Genomic DNA, 22,080 nt, shown 5'->3' with positions numbered 1-22,080 from the left:
CCTTCACATACTTTAACTTAAGGTATGCGATGGGACCCGACCGACCCGATTTTGGGCGTTTTAACAGCTTTCCCGAAAAAGTTAAAATCGGGTCCATCGCATGCCATCATAATGGCATGCGATGCGACTGACCCGATTTAACATTGTATGTAATGTTAAATGGCCATTTAAAATCAGGTCCATCGCATGCCATTATAATGGCATGCAATGCGACCAATGCGATGGACCCGATTTTACATAGGAACAATGTTAAATGGCCCCCCATGCCCAATTTTTGATTGTATACCCACCCTGATGGGTAATTTGTATGTGAAATGCCCCCCCCCCCATTGTTAACGCCAACCCGAAGCGTGGCGAGCGGTGTGTTACGCGTCCTCCGACCTTTTCATACCCCCATTATCTACGTCGGCGTGGAGTTGATTTTATATAGTGACGAGCCTGAACCGTGGTGAGCACATCGAGCCCCGCGAGGGGACGCGTTATACCTGTGAAGTAATGCGCGTCCCCTCGCCACGCTTCGGGCTCGCCACCATAGGCGAATCTAGAATTATGGTAATGGGTGGTCCCAGATGTAGACACAACAGCAGGGGAACCTTTGCGCGGCTATGCCGCGTGGCAAAAAGGGGGCGTGGCCTCATGGGAAGGAGGCGTGGCATCACAAAAAGGGGTGTGGTATTACACTTTAGACCACCCACAGTAATGCCCATTACACATTTTAGCAAACTCCGTAATACCCATTACACATAAAGCCACACGTCGTAATGCCAATTACACATAAGGCCACACACCGTAATGCCCATTACACATTGTGCCACACATCATGATGCCCATTACATAAATATCAAACTGTAATGCCCATTACATATTTGCCACATAAGTGCTGCTTACCTACATGCTCATTGCTAGGGGGTTCTTGCTTGATGGCACCACAGTACCCATTACACATGATGCCGCACACCATAGTACCCATTACACATGATGCCGCACACCATAGTACCCATTACACATGATGCCGCACACCATAGTACCCATTACACATGATGCCGCACACCATAGTACCCATTACACATGATGCCGCACACCATAGTACCCATTACACATGATGCCGCACACCATAGTACCCATTACACATGATGCCGCACATGATTAAAGGGGGGGCGGGCTGAGGTGAAAGCATGGAGAAGAATTGGAGCGGAAACTGCAGGGGTGACAGTCATTGACAGCTGGGCAGAGAGCAGGGGGCTGCCCGGCTGTATTCAGAGCACTGCAGGGCACGGCTGTTTGAAATAATACCCCTTTCACAATAGAAAATGCAGGGATTTTCCCGGGAATATGGTCCCAGGATCATGCAGGGACATTCCCAGGCTGACCCCTTATACACCAGCCTAGTCCCTGCATTTTCTGGTATGAGGGGGAGAGACAACCACTCCCCTCTTTCTACACCCCTTAAACCAACCAGCTATATCTTCGGAACCAACTGACCCATTTACATGAGACCAGTATCATATTGAAGAACTTTTGAGATGGCTTTGAATGATTTTGGTCCCGTGAAACTGGGCTGTTTGGTTCCAGAGAAATCTGCCCTCAAAAAACATAAATAGTCATGAAATTACATTTAAGAAATGAAAAAAAAGAAAAAAAAAAAAACCCGGTTTAACCTCAATATCCCTGGAACCAATTAACCCATATGGATCCAGCCTGGTATCAGATTGAAGGCCCAGCGATTTGGGTTCGACTGAGATCAACCTCGAGCTTCATTGATGCCGAAGGGGGAACTGGCAGCCATTGAACTAGGTGGGGGTCGGAATTAGTGGGTCCCATGTTATTCTATAGGGAAAACGTTCCATATTTGCCTGGCCGTATCTCTGGTTCCCAGGGGGCTAGAGACACGGGGCTGGGCTCGTTGGTAAGCCCCTTCCCTCAGCTACAAAATGGGCTAATGGGTGGTCCTGTGCACCCCCGGACCACCCCCTAGATTCGCCTATGCTCGCCACACTATATAAAATCAACTCCACACCGACGTGGATAGTGGGGGTATGAAAAGGTCAGAGGACGCGTACCACTGCGCTCGCCACGCTTCCATTTGGCGTTGATCGTGGGGTGGCGTTAACAATGGGGGGGGGGGGCATTTCACATATAATTAACCATTAGGGTGGGTATACAAAAAAAAATGGGGTCTCAGGGACCATTTAACATTGGATCCAATGCGATTTGGTTGCATGCGATGCGATCGACCCGATTTTTCCGACCCGATCACATACAATTAAAGTCAGTGGCGCCGTGCTAGGAAACAAGTACCTTTTTTGCTGAATGACTGCATGCTACGATCCATGCACATTTATAATTGGCCACCTTGCAAAATACTGAATACCCCCCCCCCCCCAACAGCTTAGCATATGTGATTCTTAACCCTTTGAGTGCCAAGTGAATTTGTCAAAATAGGTGTGAAAATTGCCAAGCAAACACTTGTATTCATCATAATGACCTATAATGTTTACCTCATATAGAAAATATAATCTTTTACACATTTTGTATTTGAATTTACATAACAAATGTGAGTGACGCTGGAATTTTTAGAGGATTTTTAAGCAATTCAAGAGGAGGAGGCTTGCTTCATCTGTATGTCCGAATTTTTTATCTACCCAAATAATCCGGACAACATTGAGTACCCCCCCCCCCCCCCCAGGAGTAAATTTACTAAAACTTCGGAAAATTAAATGAAATGATGTTGCCCTTAGCAACCAATCAAATTTTGTGTATCATTTCTCTATTGCATCCTAAAAAAATATAGACAGTGCCTGATTGGTTGCTATGGGCAGGACAGCCGAAAAGTACGAAGGGCCCCATGTTAAATTTTTACCCCATGGTAAAATGTTTAGAGGGGGTTGAAAAAAACACTCTAGTGTCGAGGAGGGGGGGTCGGGTGTTATTGCCCCTACCTTAGCAGCAGCAGCAAACACCTGCAGCATATGCTGTACTGATTGCAGGTACATCATGACCTCTCATGCTGTAGGGGATGCAGTTTAAATCCCGGCGGTCGGGATCCCAGCGTTCAAAATTCCGACGCCAGAATCCCGAACGCCGAAATCCCAACACTTTCTCCCCCCGTGGGTGTCCACGACACCCTCAGAGAGAGAATAAATTAGTGTGCCGAGCGCAGCGAGGCACCGGGCACGCTGCGTGGCGAGCGCAGCGAGCCCGCAAGGGGGGGGGGCGATCCATGTCCCCCCTTGTCGGGATTTTGGCGTTCGGGATTCCGGCGTCGGGATTTTGAATGCCGGGATCCCGACCGCTGGCTTTTCATGCAGAATCCTGCTGTAGAGGTGTGTGCTGCTACTGCTGCCCGGGAGGGATGGAGGGGGAGGTTCGGACCAGGGCCCGCAAACGCGTGGAAAGGGGTTTTCCCGTCACAAATTTGAAAGGAGGGACTCCCAATTGCCCCCTCCCCACCATGGGACAGTGCCAGCCCTGGGAATGGCACGAGAAAGTCCCCCAAAAAAACAGTTGGAAAGTATGTCTTAGTACATTTACCCCAAAGTATCTTGAAACAAGCATGGGTGCAGTCGCGTACATTGTATAATAAGCAAGAGAAGCTGCAATCACTATAACTACAGCCCCAGAGAATCAGTCCCTCAGCTGGCACTGTGTGGTTAGTATAACCAGGTGTGCAATGCAGGCCACACAGCCAGATGTACAGCATGAAGAAGCAAACATACATTACAATAGCACACTGTGACTTTGCAGATAAAGAAAAATGAATACAGTTAAACAAACAACACACACACAAATGTTTAAATTAAAGGTCCTCCAATGCATTTGTATACGGATTATATACTGTATATCTATCTATAGAGAGACAGATTATGTATATCGAGAGAGATCATTTGTTTACAAATGCATGAAAGAAACCAGCATAAGAGTGACAATGAATGGATATATATGGCACCATCACTCCTCAGAGGACCTGTTAATAGGTAACAAACATGTGTACCAGAATAGACCCACACCTGGAGCCTATGTCACACACAAAATGGCTGCCGCCCCAGTGACAAGGCTGCCTCTGTGAAGTCATGTGAACAGTTGGTCTCCTAGTGACCGGCATCCTTCTCTTGCACTTGCTGCTGGAGCAGCAGCAGCACGGAGGAGACATGCAGGGAGGATAGCCCTGCAGCTGCCGGCATCTGATCATGCTAAGGAGTCAGGCTGACGCTGACAGGACTGTCTTCGTAGGGAACTTGGACTGCCATGTAAGGGAGGAGATCCTATATGAGCTCTTCCTACAGGTAATGAATGATGGCACAGGCATGCTGAGTAATCAGTGCTCTGAGTGTGCAGGCATTTGCTGGATGCACTATAATAATGATCTGTTCAATGCAACTTATTTGCATTATGCTGTCTCAGAATCTGCTGTACATGCAACCCTCTCCTGGGGGTAACACACCTTATGGGATGTGAGTTTTACCTGGGTGTATGGGAAAACTTCAATTAAGTCACAATAAACCTTTCCAAAGTCAATTTAAAGCAGGGCTGCCAATATCTTTTATTTTGATTTTTAATTTTTTTTATACTTCGTGAATTTAGGGTGCCTATGATCTATTCTGTATTTCTAGGTGCCTTCTAATAACTTTGATTATTGCTTTATTTTATTCATTATTTTTTACTTATGAGCACACCCTTCAACATGTTCCCTTCCACCAGGTAGAAAGTACTCTGCTTCTGCTTTTCCCACTTGATTTGTAATTGTAGCCACCTGTGTCCAAGTCCAGAATGAATAAAGTCCATTGAATCTGTAACATATTGTACATTTTCTTTATGAGCTATGACATAATTGTGAACACTTGTTTTTAGTTAAGACCACTTGTAGTTGTGGTTTGTTAAATGCATACGCTTCCAATATGAACCTATTTGTAACTGTCCATATACTGATGGGACTTGTAGTTTCACAACAGCTGGAGGGCATAGTTTGGACATGCCTGGCTTAATACATCAACCTCTAAATATTGTGAAGCTCATTTATCAACTAGTGATAACATTGCGATTGGTAAAACTCCTTGCATAATTGATAAATGATGCTGCAGTCAAATTGGCTCATAACTGTCACTTGTTTGAAAAATAACAGTTGGGAGATGATTGTCCGGAGAACCATTTATGATATAAGTGTTATCACTCGTTGGTACATAAGCCCCAGTTGTATCTGGCTACTTGTTCTCCATGCACGCTGCCCGATCTGTCGGAACTGACATCACAAATGCCCACTGAGCTGTCGATCATCAGCGGCTGTACAGGCAGTCGGCGGATCACCGTACACAGATGCAGTGATATATCTGACATCGACTGTGTTGCACAGCCAGCTCGATATATGTGTGGACGATTCTGTTCACAGATATATATCGATGGTACACACCAATGGCGCATCAATATATTTGGCCAGAAAGTATGCACCTTTTATACCTGTTTTGAAACAGCCTTCTCCTCTATTAATTTGTCTGCACGTGACAGAAATCCTACATTGAAGCTGTGATCAGACAGGGCCGAATTTGTTCCGTCTGTGCATGCGCGTATTTGCACAGAGATGGCGGGCGGGGGCAAAAACCTGAGCAAGGGAACGCCCATCGTTTTGTGATGCCTGCTCAGGGCGGGCGGCTGTTGTCACATGACACCTCACCACCCGCCTTTGAATTCGCCCATGTCCGTGGCAAATAAAAGACAGTTGTAACTTACTTATTTTTTTTTTTTTTTTTGGGAACGGGTAAACAATAATTTGTTACTGTACACATCCATTCGCTTGAAGCCACAGCCATTTGTGTGGCGGGGTGGCCACTTGCTCATCCGACGGGTGGCGTTTACCTGCTCTTTAAGCAGCAAAAGAACTCTGCGAGCTGACCTGAATCAGGCCCTGAGAGTGAAGTCCTGTGTGAAAGCTTCATGTACCTGGTGAAAGGGGTTATGTTAACACTTTGAGCGCCAAGTGAATTTGCCAAAATAGGTGTGAAATCTGGCCAGCACACATTTCTATTCATCATAATGACCTCTAATGGTTGCTATATATAGGTTTAATTTAGAGGAGGAAATATAATCTTTTTTTTTTCTGACACATTTTTTTAATTTGAATTTATATAACAAATGTGAGCGACGCTGGCATTTTTAGCGGATATTTTGTGCGTCTCTCAAAGAGTTAATATATTTTTATGTGTTCTCAGTGACCAATTGATTTATTTTTGTAGCATAATCATTTAATTTGGATTTTGCACTGGAAAATAGAAAAATGAAGACCATTTGGCATGGTATTATACTTTTCTTGTTATTATTACTGTCAAATAGTGTGCATATATATATATTTAATATCTATATCCACTGTGAGATCAAATGTTTCACTGAAACGGTGCGTTTGAGTTTTTTTCTTTTTGTTAAATATGCTTTAATCCCCTACGGAGAAATCCTTATTTTATTTTTAAATAACCAGTTTTTCCCAGTACATCGTAGAGAGCCCCTGTGGATCTTTTTAGAGACCCAGGGGCGCTCTCTCCTGCACTGAATCTCTGTTGATCATGTCAACATTGTTTTTCCAGGGGGAGATGGGTAGGATTTGTTTTTCAGGTGTATAATACATACTGTGTAGGAGTGATAATGGTTTCTAGCCATAAAATAAGAGTCCCCAGCTGTCGGTGCTTACAGGAGCCTGACATGCAAAGGCATTGCATGGCTGGGCATAATACGGGTAAATGTGAATTCACAGCCATGATGCTTGGATGATGTGTACTACATGGGTGGCCAAACCTGTCCCCAAGTTCTACCAACAGATCATGTGTCTCAGGCCACCTGTGGAATGCAGAAAGTTTGAAAATGTGACAGTTAGTAATGACTACAGCTGTGCACCAGCTAGGTGGTCTGGGTCATGTGACAGTTAGTAATGACTACAGCTGTGCACCAGCTAGGTGGTCTGGGTCATGTGACAGTTAGTAATGGCTACAGCTGTGCACCAGCTAGGTGGTCTGGGTCATGTGACCGTTAGTAATGGCTACAGCTGTGCACCAGCTAGGTGGTCTGGGTCATGTGACAGTTAGTAATGACTACAGCTGTGCACCAGCTAGGTGGTCTGGGTCATGTGACAGTTAGTAATGACTACAGCTGTGCACCAGCTAGGTGGTCTGGGTCATGTGACAGTTAGTAATGGCTACAGCTGTGCACCAGCTAGGTGGTCTGGGTCATGTGACCGTTAGTAATGGCTACAGCTGTGCACCAGCTAGGTGGTCTGGGTCATGTGACAGTTAGTAATGACTACAGCTGTGCACCAGCTACAGATGAAGCCGGCTTTATGCTTGCAGGGGCTGGCGATAGAATCGCGCCCCAGTCTTAATGAATTGCCTCTCCGCCAGCGGGGACAGTCTGGGGAGCGCTGGCAGTGAATGAGAGGGGGCTCCATCTGTAGGTTATTTGGAAAACATGGACAGTTGGTAGATCTCGAGGATCGGTTTGGCCAGCCTTGATGTAGGCGCTAGATTTAAAGTGGCAATAATTTGAAAGGCAAATCCCCACCTGGTGTTTTTTTTTAATTATTGCCACTTTAAAAATAGGGGCTTAGTTGCTGAAATCTCGCAACTTTAAGCCTATTTTATTTACCCCATAGACTGGAGTTAAATCCAGCTGCGCAAACGTGTTCAATTTCATGCATTGTCTAATTTCAGGCATCGCTATCTTTTTGTAAATGCATTCACTTTGCTACTTCCTGTATAGTAAAAGACTAACGCTACTCCTCACCTCTATGAGGGGAATTCAAGTGTAATGCACGCCAGCAACCGATAGATGGCACCTGGCAGAGAAATTCAGGTGTTGCTTTGTGTGGCCACTCAGTCACTGATATTACTGTTCTGATATTCCGTCATTTTGACGGGAAGTAGCGTGTAAATAGTACTCCTTTTACACTGCACAAATAACCCGGGACAACGGTCCCTGTATGGTGTTTGGACCCGATGTCTGGCACACACTAACCTAAATACCTCGTTAGGACTCCAACGGTTTACAGGATTGCTGCAGCTGAAAACAGAATAATAACTGACCCAGGTAAGTGGACATCTTAGCATGTTTAAAGAAATCCTGAAAACCTGACCCATCGGGGAGTGCAAGGACTGGCTTTGTAAAATGCTGCTTTAGAGGATTTCTTCCCTGGTGTTGTGGATATCTATCAGGTTTTTCTGCGTAGTTCTGATTGTTACTTCTTGTGTTTGCAGGCAGGACCACTGACCGATGTGACTATTGCAAAAGATAAAGAAGGCAATTTGAAGTCCTTTGGTTTTGTATGCTTTAAGCATGCGGAATCTGTGCCATATGCCATATCCTTGCTGAACGGGACACGTTTGTATGGAAAGCCCATTAAACTTCACTATCGATTTGGTAAGTCTAAACGTTAAACAGATTATTTTAGCACATACGTAATATTTTGTTTATTTTATTCACCAGGTCACGAACCCACCAAAACGTGACCTGCAGGGCTATCTGTAGCCACTGCGAGCAAACAATAGATTTATTAAATTCGGTGAAGTGATAGTGTCTGGTTTTTATCACCGGCCAATCAGCTCCTTCCTGTCATTTTTCAAACCAAGCCTGTAACTTCACAGCTAGGAGCTGATTGGCCGGTGATAAAAACCAGACTCGTTCTCACTTCACCGAGCTTAATAAATCTGCCCCCGAGTAACACAATTTACACCGTATTTACAATTGGAAGTGTTATCATCATTGGGTGTCATCCGCCGGTTAGCAGAAGATATAAGATATATCCTGAAGATAAATGGGGGAATTCAATCCCAGCCGCTATTTCCGCCTGCGACAGCATTGAAGGCCGTTTCCGACAAAACAGATCCGACTAAAATAAGTCGGATTTGGTTTGTCGAAATCAGCCATCGATTGTCGAATTCATGACTCATTCATGAGTTTCCGACACTCGACAGCCAGAACATTGAATTCCGCCAGAACATTGAAGTCGAACAGAACGAAATCGACCCAGGATTCCGACTGTCCAGACGTTCCGACAGTCGGAATCCTGGATTGAATAACCCCCCATAGGCTCTGACATTTGTATAGACATCAGGGGTCCATTTACTATTGAATATGAATTTGCAGCTAATTCCCTGAATTTTCATTGTAGGGCATTGTACAACCAAAAATCGCAATTGTACAGGCACCCAGATGCCCGATTTTTTTTTTTTTTTTTTATTGTACACCCACCCTGATGGGTGATTACTATGTGAAATGGCCCCCCATTGTTAACGCCACCCCAGTATCAACGCCAACCCCAAGCTTGGCGAGCACGTCCTCCGACCTTTTTATACCCCCACTATCCACGTCGGCGTGTAGTTGATTTAAGTTAGTAAGGCGAGCGCAGCGAGCCACCAAGCCCGAAGCGTGGCGAGCGCAGTGGATTACTTATATATTCCGCGTCCCCTCGCCACACTATATAAAATCAACTCCACGCCGATGTGGATAGTGGGGGCATGAAAAGGTTGGAGGACGCGTACCGCCGCTCCTCGCGGGCTCGCTGCATTGATACTGGGGTGGTGTTAACAATGGGGGGGGGAGGTCATTTCACATAGTAATCACCCATCGGGGAGGTGTACAATAAAAAATCGGGTCTGGGGGGGGCATTTAACATTGGAATCAGGCATCAGGGTGCCTGTACAATCTAATATCGGGTATAATCGCATTGCATCGCATGCCATTATAATGGCATGCGATGCGACGCGATATTAAAATTGTATACTCTGCTCGGGAAAGCCTCAAATCGGGTCCCATCGCATCGCATGCCTTAATTAGTGGCATGCGATGCGATATACCGGCGCCCAGATAATACACAAGTACCGATATTTGAGATCCCTCCTGCCCGTCAGCAACTGTATCCTCCATAGGTTTCTATGGGGGATGTCCTATATTTTGACTGTCTGTAAATACCCTGTTTTGTTGTATCACTGTCCCCTATGTAAAGCGCAATGGAATATGCTGCGCTATATAAGAAACTGTTAATAAATAAATAAATGTAATGCTGCCCTATGTATCAATATCAGGCAGCATCGCATCAGGTCCCCAAGCTACTGCCATTCTGAGATGGCGCTAGCCCATTTTAGGCTATGTCATACCATCGGCCGAGCAGCGCTGAATGCACATGCACAGACCCTGGGCAGCCGGAGTCTGCAGGGACATACATCCCGCCGATAGCGTCGCCTATTGCAATGCAATCCTGGACAGTAGATCCCGTCTTGTCTGCACACAATCCATGTAACAATCCATTGAGATTGTATGATTGGGTGCAATGTCTTTCTGATGTATGTCCACCTTAAGGATTCAGAAGCCCTTCAATTTCTGGTGCCCAAACTAATAGCCTACCGTTGATTGTCTTCTGTATTCATTTGGGGTTGCATCTTAAAATTTCCCCCAATATTTCCTCTTTTTTGTGGATTTCTAGAACCATAGTCCTCAGCAAGTCCATAGACATCAGATGATGTGTCCTCAACTGTATTTCGTAATGTACAGAGAAAAAAAGAGAACTAGCAATCGCACAGGAAATCAAATCTAATCGACAGGTGACCCCTCAATGGATGTGGTATTATAAATTCACGTTTTTGGCTGAGGTTGTGCTACCACGGGACATCAGTTTATGATAGACATTAGAGACAGAAAGATATGCCATTATGTGGTGCACCAATGAGGAATTCTTATTAAAATTTAACCTTTATTATAATTGGTTAAAAGTAGCGAAATAAAAGGACACAAGACATGAAAACACACATAAACGTTTTTTAAAAAAGGATATAAATTATCCTTGCAACGTGTGGCCCCACACTCCTTGTATATGATTTTCACTGTAATCAGATTTTATGATCAGTCTAGTATTTTATTAAACAGGTAATCTGAGTATGCGGCGGTGCGGTGAGCTAATAAGACTTTACCTAAGTCACCCTGTTCCCTTTCTCATAGATAGGTGAACCTTACGGGTACTGGTGCAGCCCTGATAATTGAACAGTGGAATTAACTCACTGAGGGTACAATAGGTGGCGCATAGCTAGTGTGAATATATAGATACGGCTAATAAATTTCACCACTCTGGATAGCGTGTGCACCCGAGATTGCTGTGCTTAGGTGGCAGCAGCTATCTGTGCAAAATACTGACACGCTACACGGCGTTCCGACACTGCCACTCACCCCCGAGTGTCCCGGAGCACGGTGCGCTCATTAGTGACACGCCGTCCCACAGATGCAGGACAAGGAGGTAGCGGTATTGCGCTCACGGCTTTCAGGGTGCACAACACAGCCAACGGGCTGCGAGCTAGACGCACCGCTCGATAATTACAAACTTAAACTAAACAGATCAAAATCAATACATTTCAATAGGGGTCATTAGCGAAGCGTAAGCCGACCGTACACTTCGTGGGCTACCCCCACTCCCCCACCCCTATTGAAATGTATTGATTTTGATCAATCGAGTTTGTAATTATCGAGCGGTGCGTCTAGCTCGCAGCCCGTTGGCTGTGTTGTGCACCCTGAAAGCCGTGAGCGTAATACCGCTACCTCCTTGTCCTGCATCTGTGGGACGGCGTGTCACTACTGAGCGCACCGTGCTCCGGGACACTCGGGGGTGAGCGGCAGTGTCGGAACGCCGTGTAGCGTGTCAGTATTTTGCACAGAGAACTGCTGCCAGCTAAGCACAGCAATCTCGGGTGCACACGCTATCCAGAGTGGTGACATTTATTAGCCGTATCTATATATTCACACTAGCTATGCGCCACCTATTGTACCCTCAGTGAGTTAATTCCACTGTTCAATTATCAGGGCTGCACCAGTACCCGTAAGGTTCACCTATCTATGAGAAAGGGAACAGGGTGACTTTTGTAAAGTCTTATTAGCTCACCGCACCGCCGCATACTCAGATTACCTGTTTAATAAAATACTAGACTGATCATAAAATCTGATTACAGTGAAAATCATATACAAGGAGTGTGGGGTCCCGCGTTGCAAGGATAATTTATATCCTTTTTTAAAAAATGTTTATGTGTGTTTTCATGTCTTGTGTCCTTTTATTTCGCTACTTTTAACCAATTATAATAAAGGTTACATTTTAATAAGAATTCCTCATTGGTGCACCACATAGTGGCATATCTTTCTGTCTCTAATGTCTGTATTTCGTAATGTACTTTGTGTTTGCAGGATTTATTCAAATGGCAATCAGAAGCTATCCTGCGGAACCGAGGTCGTTTAATTCTGTATTGTAACAGCAATATTATATTCTTTCACATAGGAAGTTCTCATTTCGATGAACCAAACAAGGACTTCCAAGGACCTGACAATGGTTTAGTCAGGAATCGAGCAGATTGTGGGTGAGCACCTTCCTGTCCATTACTTATGTGCGGGTATGGAATGGGATCATTGGGTCGACTTAAAGATGATTGACAGTCATTAGGTCGACACCACTAGGTCGACAAACTGGAAGGTCTAGGTCGACAGTTAAAAGGTCGACATGGGGTTTTTCACTGTTTTGTACCCGAATGTTGACACAGTTTAAAGTGCAGCGCTCGCTATGCGTCAGGCACAGTACCTCGCTGTGCTCGGCACACTATTTTATTCTCCCGCCATGCCCTAGTGGATGGTAGGGCATGAAATACCGCCTGTCGGCATATGTCGGCTCAAAAAACAGTGAAAAACCCCATGTCGACCTTTTGACTGTCGTCCCAGACCATGTCGACTTTATGCTTGTGTCGACCGAACTACCAGTCAACCTTGTGCCATGTTGACCTAGACACCTGTCGACCATCCTTAGGTCGACCAACCGACCATGGGGCAGATGTATTATAGCGGCGCTTATTGCGCCACTATAATACTTCCTGCTTCGCCTCATTAGCGAGGCGAAGCAGGAGGGGAGACCGACAAGATGTATCAACATCTTATCCGCCAAAGCGGGGGAGCGCTAACTCCCCCCTCCGACGATGTCCCCTCCTGGAGATAGCGCATCATTTTACACTGATGCGCTGTCTCCTGACCCCGGCCGGCTGCACTGGGAATGCGCGGGATCTCGCTGCTCATGCAAGATCCCCAGCGCAGTCCAGCCAAAAGCAGTAGCGGGCGGTATGGTCAGCGATGCTGACTGTTCATACATCCGGCCTGCTATCATTTGGATAGCAGCGCCGATATGGACAGGGCTGCCCCTGTCCATTACCGCACGCTGGCGCCGTCATACATTGGGGAGAATCGGTATCAGTGCACATAACGTGCGCTGATACCCCTTCTCCCCCATATCGTCTGATCATACATCTGCCCCCATATCCCGTGGGTATAGGGATTCTAACCTCATATCTTTTGTTGTGTATTATACATAGACATTTTCTGCTATTGCTTTTATACAGGACCAATCGTAGCAGGTAGCAATTTGCAGACTATAATCTAGTTCAAGGTTTGTTTCTCATGGTCTGAGGGTCCTTCAGGTGCATTTTGGCAAACTCCAGGCAGGCTGCTATGTGCTTCTCCAGGAGTGGCTTCTGTCGGGCTACTCTACCATACCATAGTTACATAGTAGGTGAGGCTGAATAAAGACTTGCGTCCATCTAGTTCAACCTATGTTTATAGTAGCTTATCCCTTGTTGTATAGTATGTTCTGATATTTTAAAGACGGATTATATTACTTATTCGTACCCATGGATGTTTTTAACCAATAAATGTTTATCCAACCTTATTTTAAACGTATTTATAGTGTCTGCCGACACCACTTCTCCAGGAAGAGAGTTCTAAAGTTTGACTGCTCTGACTGTAAAGAATTTTTTTCTTCTAGATGAACAAAATCTTTTTTCTTCTAATCCAGGGGTGGCCAACCGGTCAGAGGTAAAGAGCCGAAAAATATCGGTAGTCAAGCTAAAGAGCCGACGTCATGCGCGCGCCAAAAAAAGGGGCACAGTTTATTTTGACCCCTTGGGTGGGTGTGATACAAATATGCCTCCAATAGTGCAGTGCCATATATACATATGCCCCCCACGGTGCCGGGTATGCTACTATGGTGCCAGAAAGCTGGTATGCCCCCACAGTGCCACAAACTGCTATGCCCCCACAGTGCAAATTTCCCAGCAGCAGCACTCACCGTTGTTGCTGCTGCTGCTGGGCGGGGAGAGGACATTCTGGTGTCCCCCTGCAGTCGTCCTGCCATGTCACTGATGGGAGGAGAGCACAGCACACCGTGCGTCTCCTTCCCCCTCACTTCCCTGTGACTGGGCTGTCCACCAATCAAAGCTCGCTGGCCGGCTCCTGATTGGCTGCTGGCCCGCGAGCTCTGATTGGCGGACGGCCCAGTCACAAGGATGAACAGTAAGGGGTAGGAGAGATGCGCGATGCGTGCTCTCCTCCCCTCAGAAGGAGAAGGGATTCAGGGAACCGGCAGCAGGGGGGACTGGGACGGACAGTAGGCGGCGGGCAGCAGTGGGAGCAGGAGCCTCACTTTACAAGGGGGAGAGCCGCATGAGGGAGTGGCCACCACTGTTCTAATCTAAACTTGTGCCCTCGCGTCCTAAATTCCTTTCTAGTAGAAAAAAGGGTGTTTGACAGTTCCTTATATTGGCCCCTAATATATTTGTACATGTTGAGCATGTCCCCCCTTAAACGTCTTTTCTCTAGTGTAAATAGTCCCAAATTGTTTAATCTTTCCTTATAGCTTAAATTCTCCATTCCAAGCTTTGTTGCTCTTCTAATTCTATGATGTCTTTTTTTTTATAGTGCGGTGCCCAGAATTGCACTGCGTATTCGAGGTGCGGTCTAACCAATGATTTGTAGAGAGGCATAATTACTTTTGAGTCCCTTTTAATACATGCTAGAATTTTGTGGGCCTTTTTTGTTGCATTGAGCACTACACCACAGTTTGTTGTCTATATGGACTTTCAGATCTTTTCGAGTACTGATTTACCCAATTCATCCCCGCTTAGGTTATAACTAGCACACCGGTTATGTCTCCCAAGGTGCATGACCTTGCATTTGTCCACATTGAACCTCATCTTCCACTTTTTTGCCCACTCATCTAGATTGTCAAGATCATTTTGAAGCATGGTGACATCTTCTGATGATTTAATAACTCTGCTAAGTTTTGTATCGTCCGCAAAGATGGATACATTGCTGAGTAACCCCATCCCAATATCGTTAATAAAAATGTTAAACAAAATGGGCCCAAGAACCGAACCCTGTGGCACTCCACTTAGTACTGCTATCATATTTGATACGGCACTGTTCACGACCACTCTTTTTTCTCTATTACACAGCCAGTTCCCTACCCATCTACAGATATTTGCCCCTAATCCCATGTCCTCCATTTTATTTATCAACCTCTTATGTGGTACTGTGTCGAAGTCTTTAGCAAAATCTAGGAAAATCACATCTACAGCGTTTCCATTATCAAGGTTTTTGCTAACCTCTTCATAGAACCCTAGTAGATTAGTTTGGCATGAACGACTTTTCACGAACCCATGCTGGTTATTACTGAGTAAACTATGAAGGTCTAAATATTCCTGGATACCATCTCTTAAAAATCCTTCAAATAGTTTATTGATGTTAAACTAACAGGTCTGTAATTAGCGGGATCCTCCTTTTTTCCTTTTTTGAATAATGGCACTACCTCTGCTATTCTCCAGTCTTTTGGTACCTTTCCTGATGATAGTGAATTATCAAAGATATAATGTAGAGGGGAAGCTAATTCCTCCCTTAATTCCATTAGTACCCTATGATGAATTCCATATGGCCCAGGTGATTTATTTGTTTTGATTTTGCTGAGCCTCAATATTTCCTCGGTAGAGAATTCAATATTGAGGTCCGGCTTGTTCATCCCATTTGTGGTATGTGTGCATTCCACAGTCTGCTCTCCCGTTGTAAACACTGATGAGAAGGACTAATTTAACAGTTCTGCTTTTTCCTTGTCCTCCGTAAAACTTTTTCCATTGATATCGGTTAGTGGGTCTATGTTGTCCTTAATTATACGTTTACTATTTATGTATTTGAAAAAACTTCTTGGGGTTAGTTTTACTTTCAGTGGCTATGCGCTCTTCATAATCCCTTTTAGCTACTTTGATTGCCCCTTTGCAAATTTTGTTTGATTCTTTGTATTTGGTGAATGCCTGCTCATTTAAGTTATTTTTATAGAATTTAAATGCTCTTGTTTTATTGTTTTTTTTTTTATTGAATTTACCCTTAGTTACTTTAGGAATGTATTTAATAGTTAATGATTCGAGTACATTTTTTAGAGTATCTCACATTTCCTCAGCATTTATCCCCTCAAAAACTGTTTCCCACACAATTCTTTTTAGGGCTTTTCTGAATAATTCGAAGTTCGCTTTTCTTAAGTTTAGTATTTTTGTCGATCCTTTATGATGTAATTCACTGAAGTTGATTTCCAGCGAAACCATATTGTGGTCACTGTTCCCTAGGTGTTCAATTACTTTTGTGTTTGAAACTAAATCTATATTATTTGTTAAAACCAAATCCAATAATGCCTTATTACGAGTTTGAGCTTCTACCGTTTGTGTGATAAACTGGTCTTTAAGTAAGCTTAGGAACCCACTGCTTCTTGCTGATTTACCTGTTTCGTTTTTCCAATCAATATCCGGTAAATTAAAATCACCCATAATTAATACCTGACCCTGATCTGATGATTGTTTGATTTGGTTTAATGTGTGGACCTATTGCATGTTGACCTTTTGGTGTCGACCCATTGACTGTCTACCTAGACATTGTAGACCGTTCAACCACTTCCCAGTGTGTATGGGTGTACCCAACTGTTTTGGGTTTGATTCAGTCAATGAATATGAATTCTTTGTGGAAGGTAATAGCAAAATTGATTGTTGAATCCTGCGTAACCCCTCGAATCTGGCTGTAACAGCCAGCCAGTCAGTTCCTAACTGCCATGTTACAGGCTGGGTTTGAAAAATGACAGTTATGAGTTAACTAGCTGGCTCTTTAGCACTCTCCGTTTTATCACTTTTTGAAGCGTAATACACCTGGCCCTATAACTTCAAAAGGTTCAGTAAGTTAGTTTGAATGGCTTCCTCTTATGGCGACTGAAACCTGGTCATTAACTTTTCATTGTGTTTCTGTTGTTATGCAGAATGCCGGTAATGGGAGGAAATTATGCATATCCTGTTCCGATGGCCCCCATGGACAGCAGCTATTTCCAGCCCTATTTGTATTTCCATGGCATGGTAAGCATGGTGATCACTGTATACTAGAGGAAAGCCCTGTTTGAGAAACCTGTATATTTCCTTTTTTTTGCTTTGTTTTGTTTTTTTGGGGGTGGGGGGGGACAAATAAACAAAATCCTATTGTATCCGCTTTTGTTCTATGGGGGAATTCAATTAGGTGTGAAGGGGTGGATAAGCTGTAACAATGGCGTTTCTATAGCAGCCCAATTTGAAGTGCCAGGCGTTCGTGGAACTCGCCTTAAATTGCTTGCATTTTATGGAGCAGCGAGCACCTTTGAGCGAGCTCCCCACTGCCGTAACGTGCTGCAGGGTCATGTGTACAAATCCACCGGCACCTAATTGAATACCCCTTATGTGTCATTGTGCACCAAGGTAACCGCTTTGCAATCCTGATCCATGGAGACTCGGGTTCACTCCAATTTCTGCAGATTTGCTCATGGAGTTTAAAATGGCAATAACATTAAATGCAATGGTTACTGTATTGCAGTGGTTCTCAAACACGGCCCTCAGGGCCCCACACAGTTCACGTTTTCCAGGTCACCCAGCAGGTGCACAGGTGCACTCCTTACTCACTGACACATTTTAAAAGATCCACAGCTGGAGCTAATTATTTCACTTGATTCTGTGAGGAGACCTGCAACGCATGCACTGTGTGGGGTCCTGAGGACCGACTTTGAGAACTTCCATGTGTACACTGACCCACTGCTTATTGAATAAACTCATAAATTGTATTTAATTTATTATTTTGTTTCTCCTGAGCACTTCTTGGGAGAGATTTACCAAAACTTGGACAGAAAGCACCAGCCATGATACAGGCTATGTATGAAATGTCCGTCCAAGCAGCATCGGTGGCTAGGAGCCTGTAGCAGCATTTTGCCGGGCGACGGGGCGGGATGAATTCTACCAGATGGGAGGCCAGTCATTTCAAAATAATCAGCAGCCGCATCCCGTCCCGCTGCCCAGCAAAATGCCGCTACATGCTCCCAGGCGCCGCTGCTGCTCGGATGGACCCTGCCGCCCGCCACTAGGAGCTTCCGACCACCGCCACCACCAGCTGACTTGACTCCGCCGCCGCCGCAGTGCATGCAATTTATTGCATGTACTGCGATTTATTGCATGTAAAAATTGCACATCAAGTGCCAAATCGTATGTGAGCCGGGGTGGCTCTCAAGGGCAAACTGGTCTGACTTGTTCTTAGGACAAATCAGCCGAGTGTATGGTGGCCTTAAGTGTCCATGCCAAACCCCCCTCCCCCTTTTTTTTTTAAAGGGTAGATTTACTGTATATTCAATACCAATAAATGAAAGCATCTAAAAACGAAGAGGCAATGTTGTCCATAGCAACCAATCCAATTTGTTCTATCATTTTCTAGGTTGCAATAGAGAAAAGATAGACCGAACCTGATTGGTTGCTGAAATATTACGTTGTCCAAGGCAGTCATGTGTCTTGCAGAGTGCACTTGGGCTGAAGTCAACATATACAGCAACCTCTGTGCACTGGTGTTAGTTACAGGATTGCACCACCAGCTGACCTGAGAATCAGAGGGATCTTGAGAAAGATTATTGGAGCCTGAGAAGGGCTGTCTAGTGGGAGCAGCTGCAACAGGGCTCTCTCTGAGTTTACACTTTGTGGACAGTAAAGCGAATGCCACCAGGATCTACCTGCAGTACGAATGGTGTAGTGGTTAGCATGACTGCCACACAGCACTGAGGTCATGGGTTCAATTCCTACAATTCCCATTCTCCCATATGCTTGCATGAGTTCTCTCTGTACTCTGGTTTTCTCCCACATGGGGGCTGTCAGGGGTGGCCAAACCAGTCCTGGGGATTTACAAACAGTCTATGTTTTCCAGGTCACCTGTGGATTCGTAGAATGAGTTGGTTAGGATTATGAATGTGACCATTATCAATGACTGCACCTGTGCACCATGAGGTGGTCTGGGAAAACATGAACTGCTGGTAGATCTCGAGGCCCGGAGTGGCCAGCCCAGTGGTCTCCCATGGTAGTAGGAGTTCAGGTAGATTTTGGTTTCTGACGCTGGAGCGGTTTCGTTGTCAGCGATAAAATCAAGAGGTCCCCTCTGATTTCAGGAGGCCTGAATTTGCATTAGGAGAGTGACTCCTGGTGGCGGTGAAGGGACGATGTTGTTGGCCTGGTGGTCACACAGCCATGCGTCCCAGGTGGAAGCTGGTGTCTTCTGACCAGTGGCTCACAGTCAATAGGTTGACCCCAAAAGGTGGAGATTGACAAAAAGCTGACACAAGCAAAATGTTGAAAGGGCAATTGCAGACACATGAAAAGATGGACATGGGTTTTTTAACCAAAACATTTTTATTACAGCTTTAGGACGTTTTAAAAATGTTATTTATAATATATCTTCTACATGGACTCCGATTGTAAATATGTCCCAAAGCAAGGTGAGCGGAGCAAGCCATACAAAGGTACGCGCTACACTAACTGTGGGTCCACATGCTCAGATGTCGGCACGGACACCATGAAAAACCTTTTGTCTCTGTCAATCTAGTGCGTGTCATCCCATTGACTGTCTATTTAGACCTGGTTAGATTTTGGGGGGGGGGGGGTGCTTCGAACTCATATCTATATTGTAGTGTAAGAATAATGCAGCCAGTATTTACCCTGCACAGAAACAAAATAACTCACCCAAATCTAACTACAGTATCTTGACGTTACATCAGCCCCACCGGCAGTGCACATGGTTTTGTCCATTTGCAAACCAACCTGAATCACCCCCATACACTATGCGATTTGGGCACGATATCACCCAATTCTTATGAATCAGGCCAAATCGCAATTGTAGACATCCCGGCCGACCTGATTGCGTGATCCTGTGCGCATCGGGTGGTCAGAGTCAGGAGGTCGGACGGGCTGCACATAAGATTTGCTAAATCTTATGTGCAGCCCGGAGCAGGGAGAGGCTGCGTAGGGAGCCGGGCAGGCAAGGAAGCTGTTGCGGTGCCAGCGGGAGCAGAGAGAGGTCTCAGCCAATCAATGGCTTTCTAGTCATCTGTATGGGCGTTTTTTTTTTTTTCAAGTTCTCTGCTCCTCCAGCCGCTGCCCAGCAGCCAGCGTCTTCTACTGCCCGGCGCCCTGCTCCCGCTGGCACCGCAACAGCTTCCTTGCCTGCCCGGCTCCCTACGCAGCCTCCCCCTGCTCCCTCTGCCTGGCTCTCTATTAGCCGGCATCCCCCGCCCGCTGACATCCCCCGCACGGCTCCCACCTGCAGCTCCCCGGGGACTGCATATGATAAATCCATGCGATTTTAACATCATATGCAAAACTTGCCACATCAAGTGCCTAATCGTGTGTCCCCCCTCCCGGGGAGCTGCAGGGGAAGTCAGGTCCGACTTGTCCCTAGGACAAGTTGAACTAATGTATGGGGGCCTTATGTCTTGTGAGATACATAATATATGTTTGTATGAAAAGTTTCAGTTCCGTCTTTTATCCAGAGCAATGTTTATACTTTTCTTGTTTTCTTTTTTGTTTTGTTTTAGATGAACCAGTTTTTAGCTTTTCAGCAACCCGCATATGGTTGGGGGAATCCAGAGGAACAAGGTGGCATGCCAGCCCAGCTATGGAACGGTGAGGCTTCCTATGCCCCGTACAATGAACCCAGAGCAAACTGCGTAGCAGGCCCAAGTTCTGCCAGCTGGAATTCACATGGCTGCAAAGTGAACCAAAACAATAAATTATCTTATAAGCGCAGCCGAGTCGCCGAGAAGACCAGCGACACGGACAGTGATGAGCCAGAAACTAGTGTCAAAAAAACAAAGCCTGCCAAAAAACGCAAATCTAAGAGAAGGAAGTTCTAGATCGGAACCATGGGCTGCAAGACAGTCCAGTCAACGGACATGGCTTTACACGGAAAAACTCTACAGAATGTACTGTTAATGTTATTCTTGCTTCAGTATGTAAATATTTAAATTATTAAAATGAAATCTGTGCCTTGCAGATGTCTCCGTTCTTACGTAGAGAATGAGAACGTAACGGGGCAGTCATTCCGGTGTTGGATTCAGAAATGCGTATGGAATTGCAGTGGGATCTGGTCGATTTTTGGTGACAGTCAATACTATAGGTCCACACATGAAAAAGATCAACAGGCTTTAGGTCTGAACTGACTTCACAATCCAAGTGGGCATAGAGTTGTAATGTATCGCAGCAGTGTATGGCCATCCAAACCCCCCCCCCCCCCCCCCCCCCCCCCCGGAGGACCTTCCCGGGCGGCAGGATCGTATGCAGTCCTTTCACATCCCCTCTGGGAGGGGAGCCAGATTGACGGCCAGATGTGCAGCAGGTCCGACCTTCGGCTCGGGTCTGATGCATCGGACCCAAGGGCGACCTCAAACAAGTCCGTTGGAATTGGTTGAAATCGTCCCAAATAGGACTAGTGAATGGGCAGATGTATTGAGTCTGGTGAAGAGAGCGTGGCGAGCACAGGGGTACGCTTATACAGTGTCCATGTCGGAATGTTTTGACATAGACTCCCCAAAAAAGTTTAAAAAAACTCATGTCGGCCATTTTAATGTCAACTTTTTGTCAACATCCTCATTTTCATGTGTCAACTAGGATTTTGGTGGCCCCCAATTACAACTTTGTGAACTGACCCCCTGTTTCTAATGAAGTGCGAGCTTGAATGTTGGCTGCATTGCTGGGATACAGACCATTTTTTTTGGGGGGGGGGAGGAGGAGGAGGAGAACAGGGAACTCCAGTGAGTTGTACGGAGGCGGTTTTGTCAGTTTCCTGGGGCAGACATGTATTATATAACAGGGTAAAGTATATAATATAACAGGAAAGGATCCTGGTGTAGGAAAGCAGAGGTAAAATGGGGTCATAGTTTGGAATTTGTATACTAGGGGG

At 45.4% G+C, this 22,080-nt stretch overlaps 2 protein-coding genes across 2 annotated transcripts in view; one reads left to right on the top strand and one right to left on the bottom strand.

Annotated features, from left to right (window-relative positions):
- The window catches only part of LOC146059570 (stomatin-like), a 37,520-nt gene extending 33,307 nt beyond the window's left edge, over window positions 1-4,213 (bottom strand). Inside the window, exon 1 of the mRNA XM_083171906.1 lies at window positions 3,992-4,213. The gene's annotated coding sequence lies outside the window, so the exon portion shown is untranslated. The remainder of the gene's footprint in view (window positions 1-3,991) is intronic.
- RBM11 (RNA binding motif protein 11) lies at window positions 4,067-21,173 on the top strand. The gene is made up of 5 exons (XM_083171907.1): window positions 4,067-4,283; window positions 8,229-8,391; window positions 12,284-12,362; window positions 17,111-17,204; window positions 20,717-21,173. Exons 1-5 carry the CDS (start codon window positions 4,188-4,190, stop codon window positions 21,032-21,034), a joined length of 750 nt encoding a protein of 249 aa, XP_083028033.1. The 5' UTR covers window positions 4,067-4,187; the 3' UTR covers window positions 21,035-21,173.
- The last annotated feature ends 907 nt before the right edge of the window (window positions 21,174-22,080 follow it).

The sequence above is a fragment of the Crinia signifera genome, chromosome 2, assembly GCF_055691185.1.
Source record: "Crinia signifera chromosome 2, ASM5569118v1, whole genome shotgun sequence".
Taxonomy (NCBI): Eukaryota; Metazoa; Chordata; class Amphibia; order Anura; family Myobatrachidae; genus Crinia; species Crinia signifera.
Note: the sequence above shows the minus strand (reverse complement) of the source record. Positions and strands in the feature narration are given on the sequence as shown.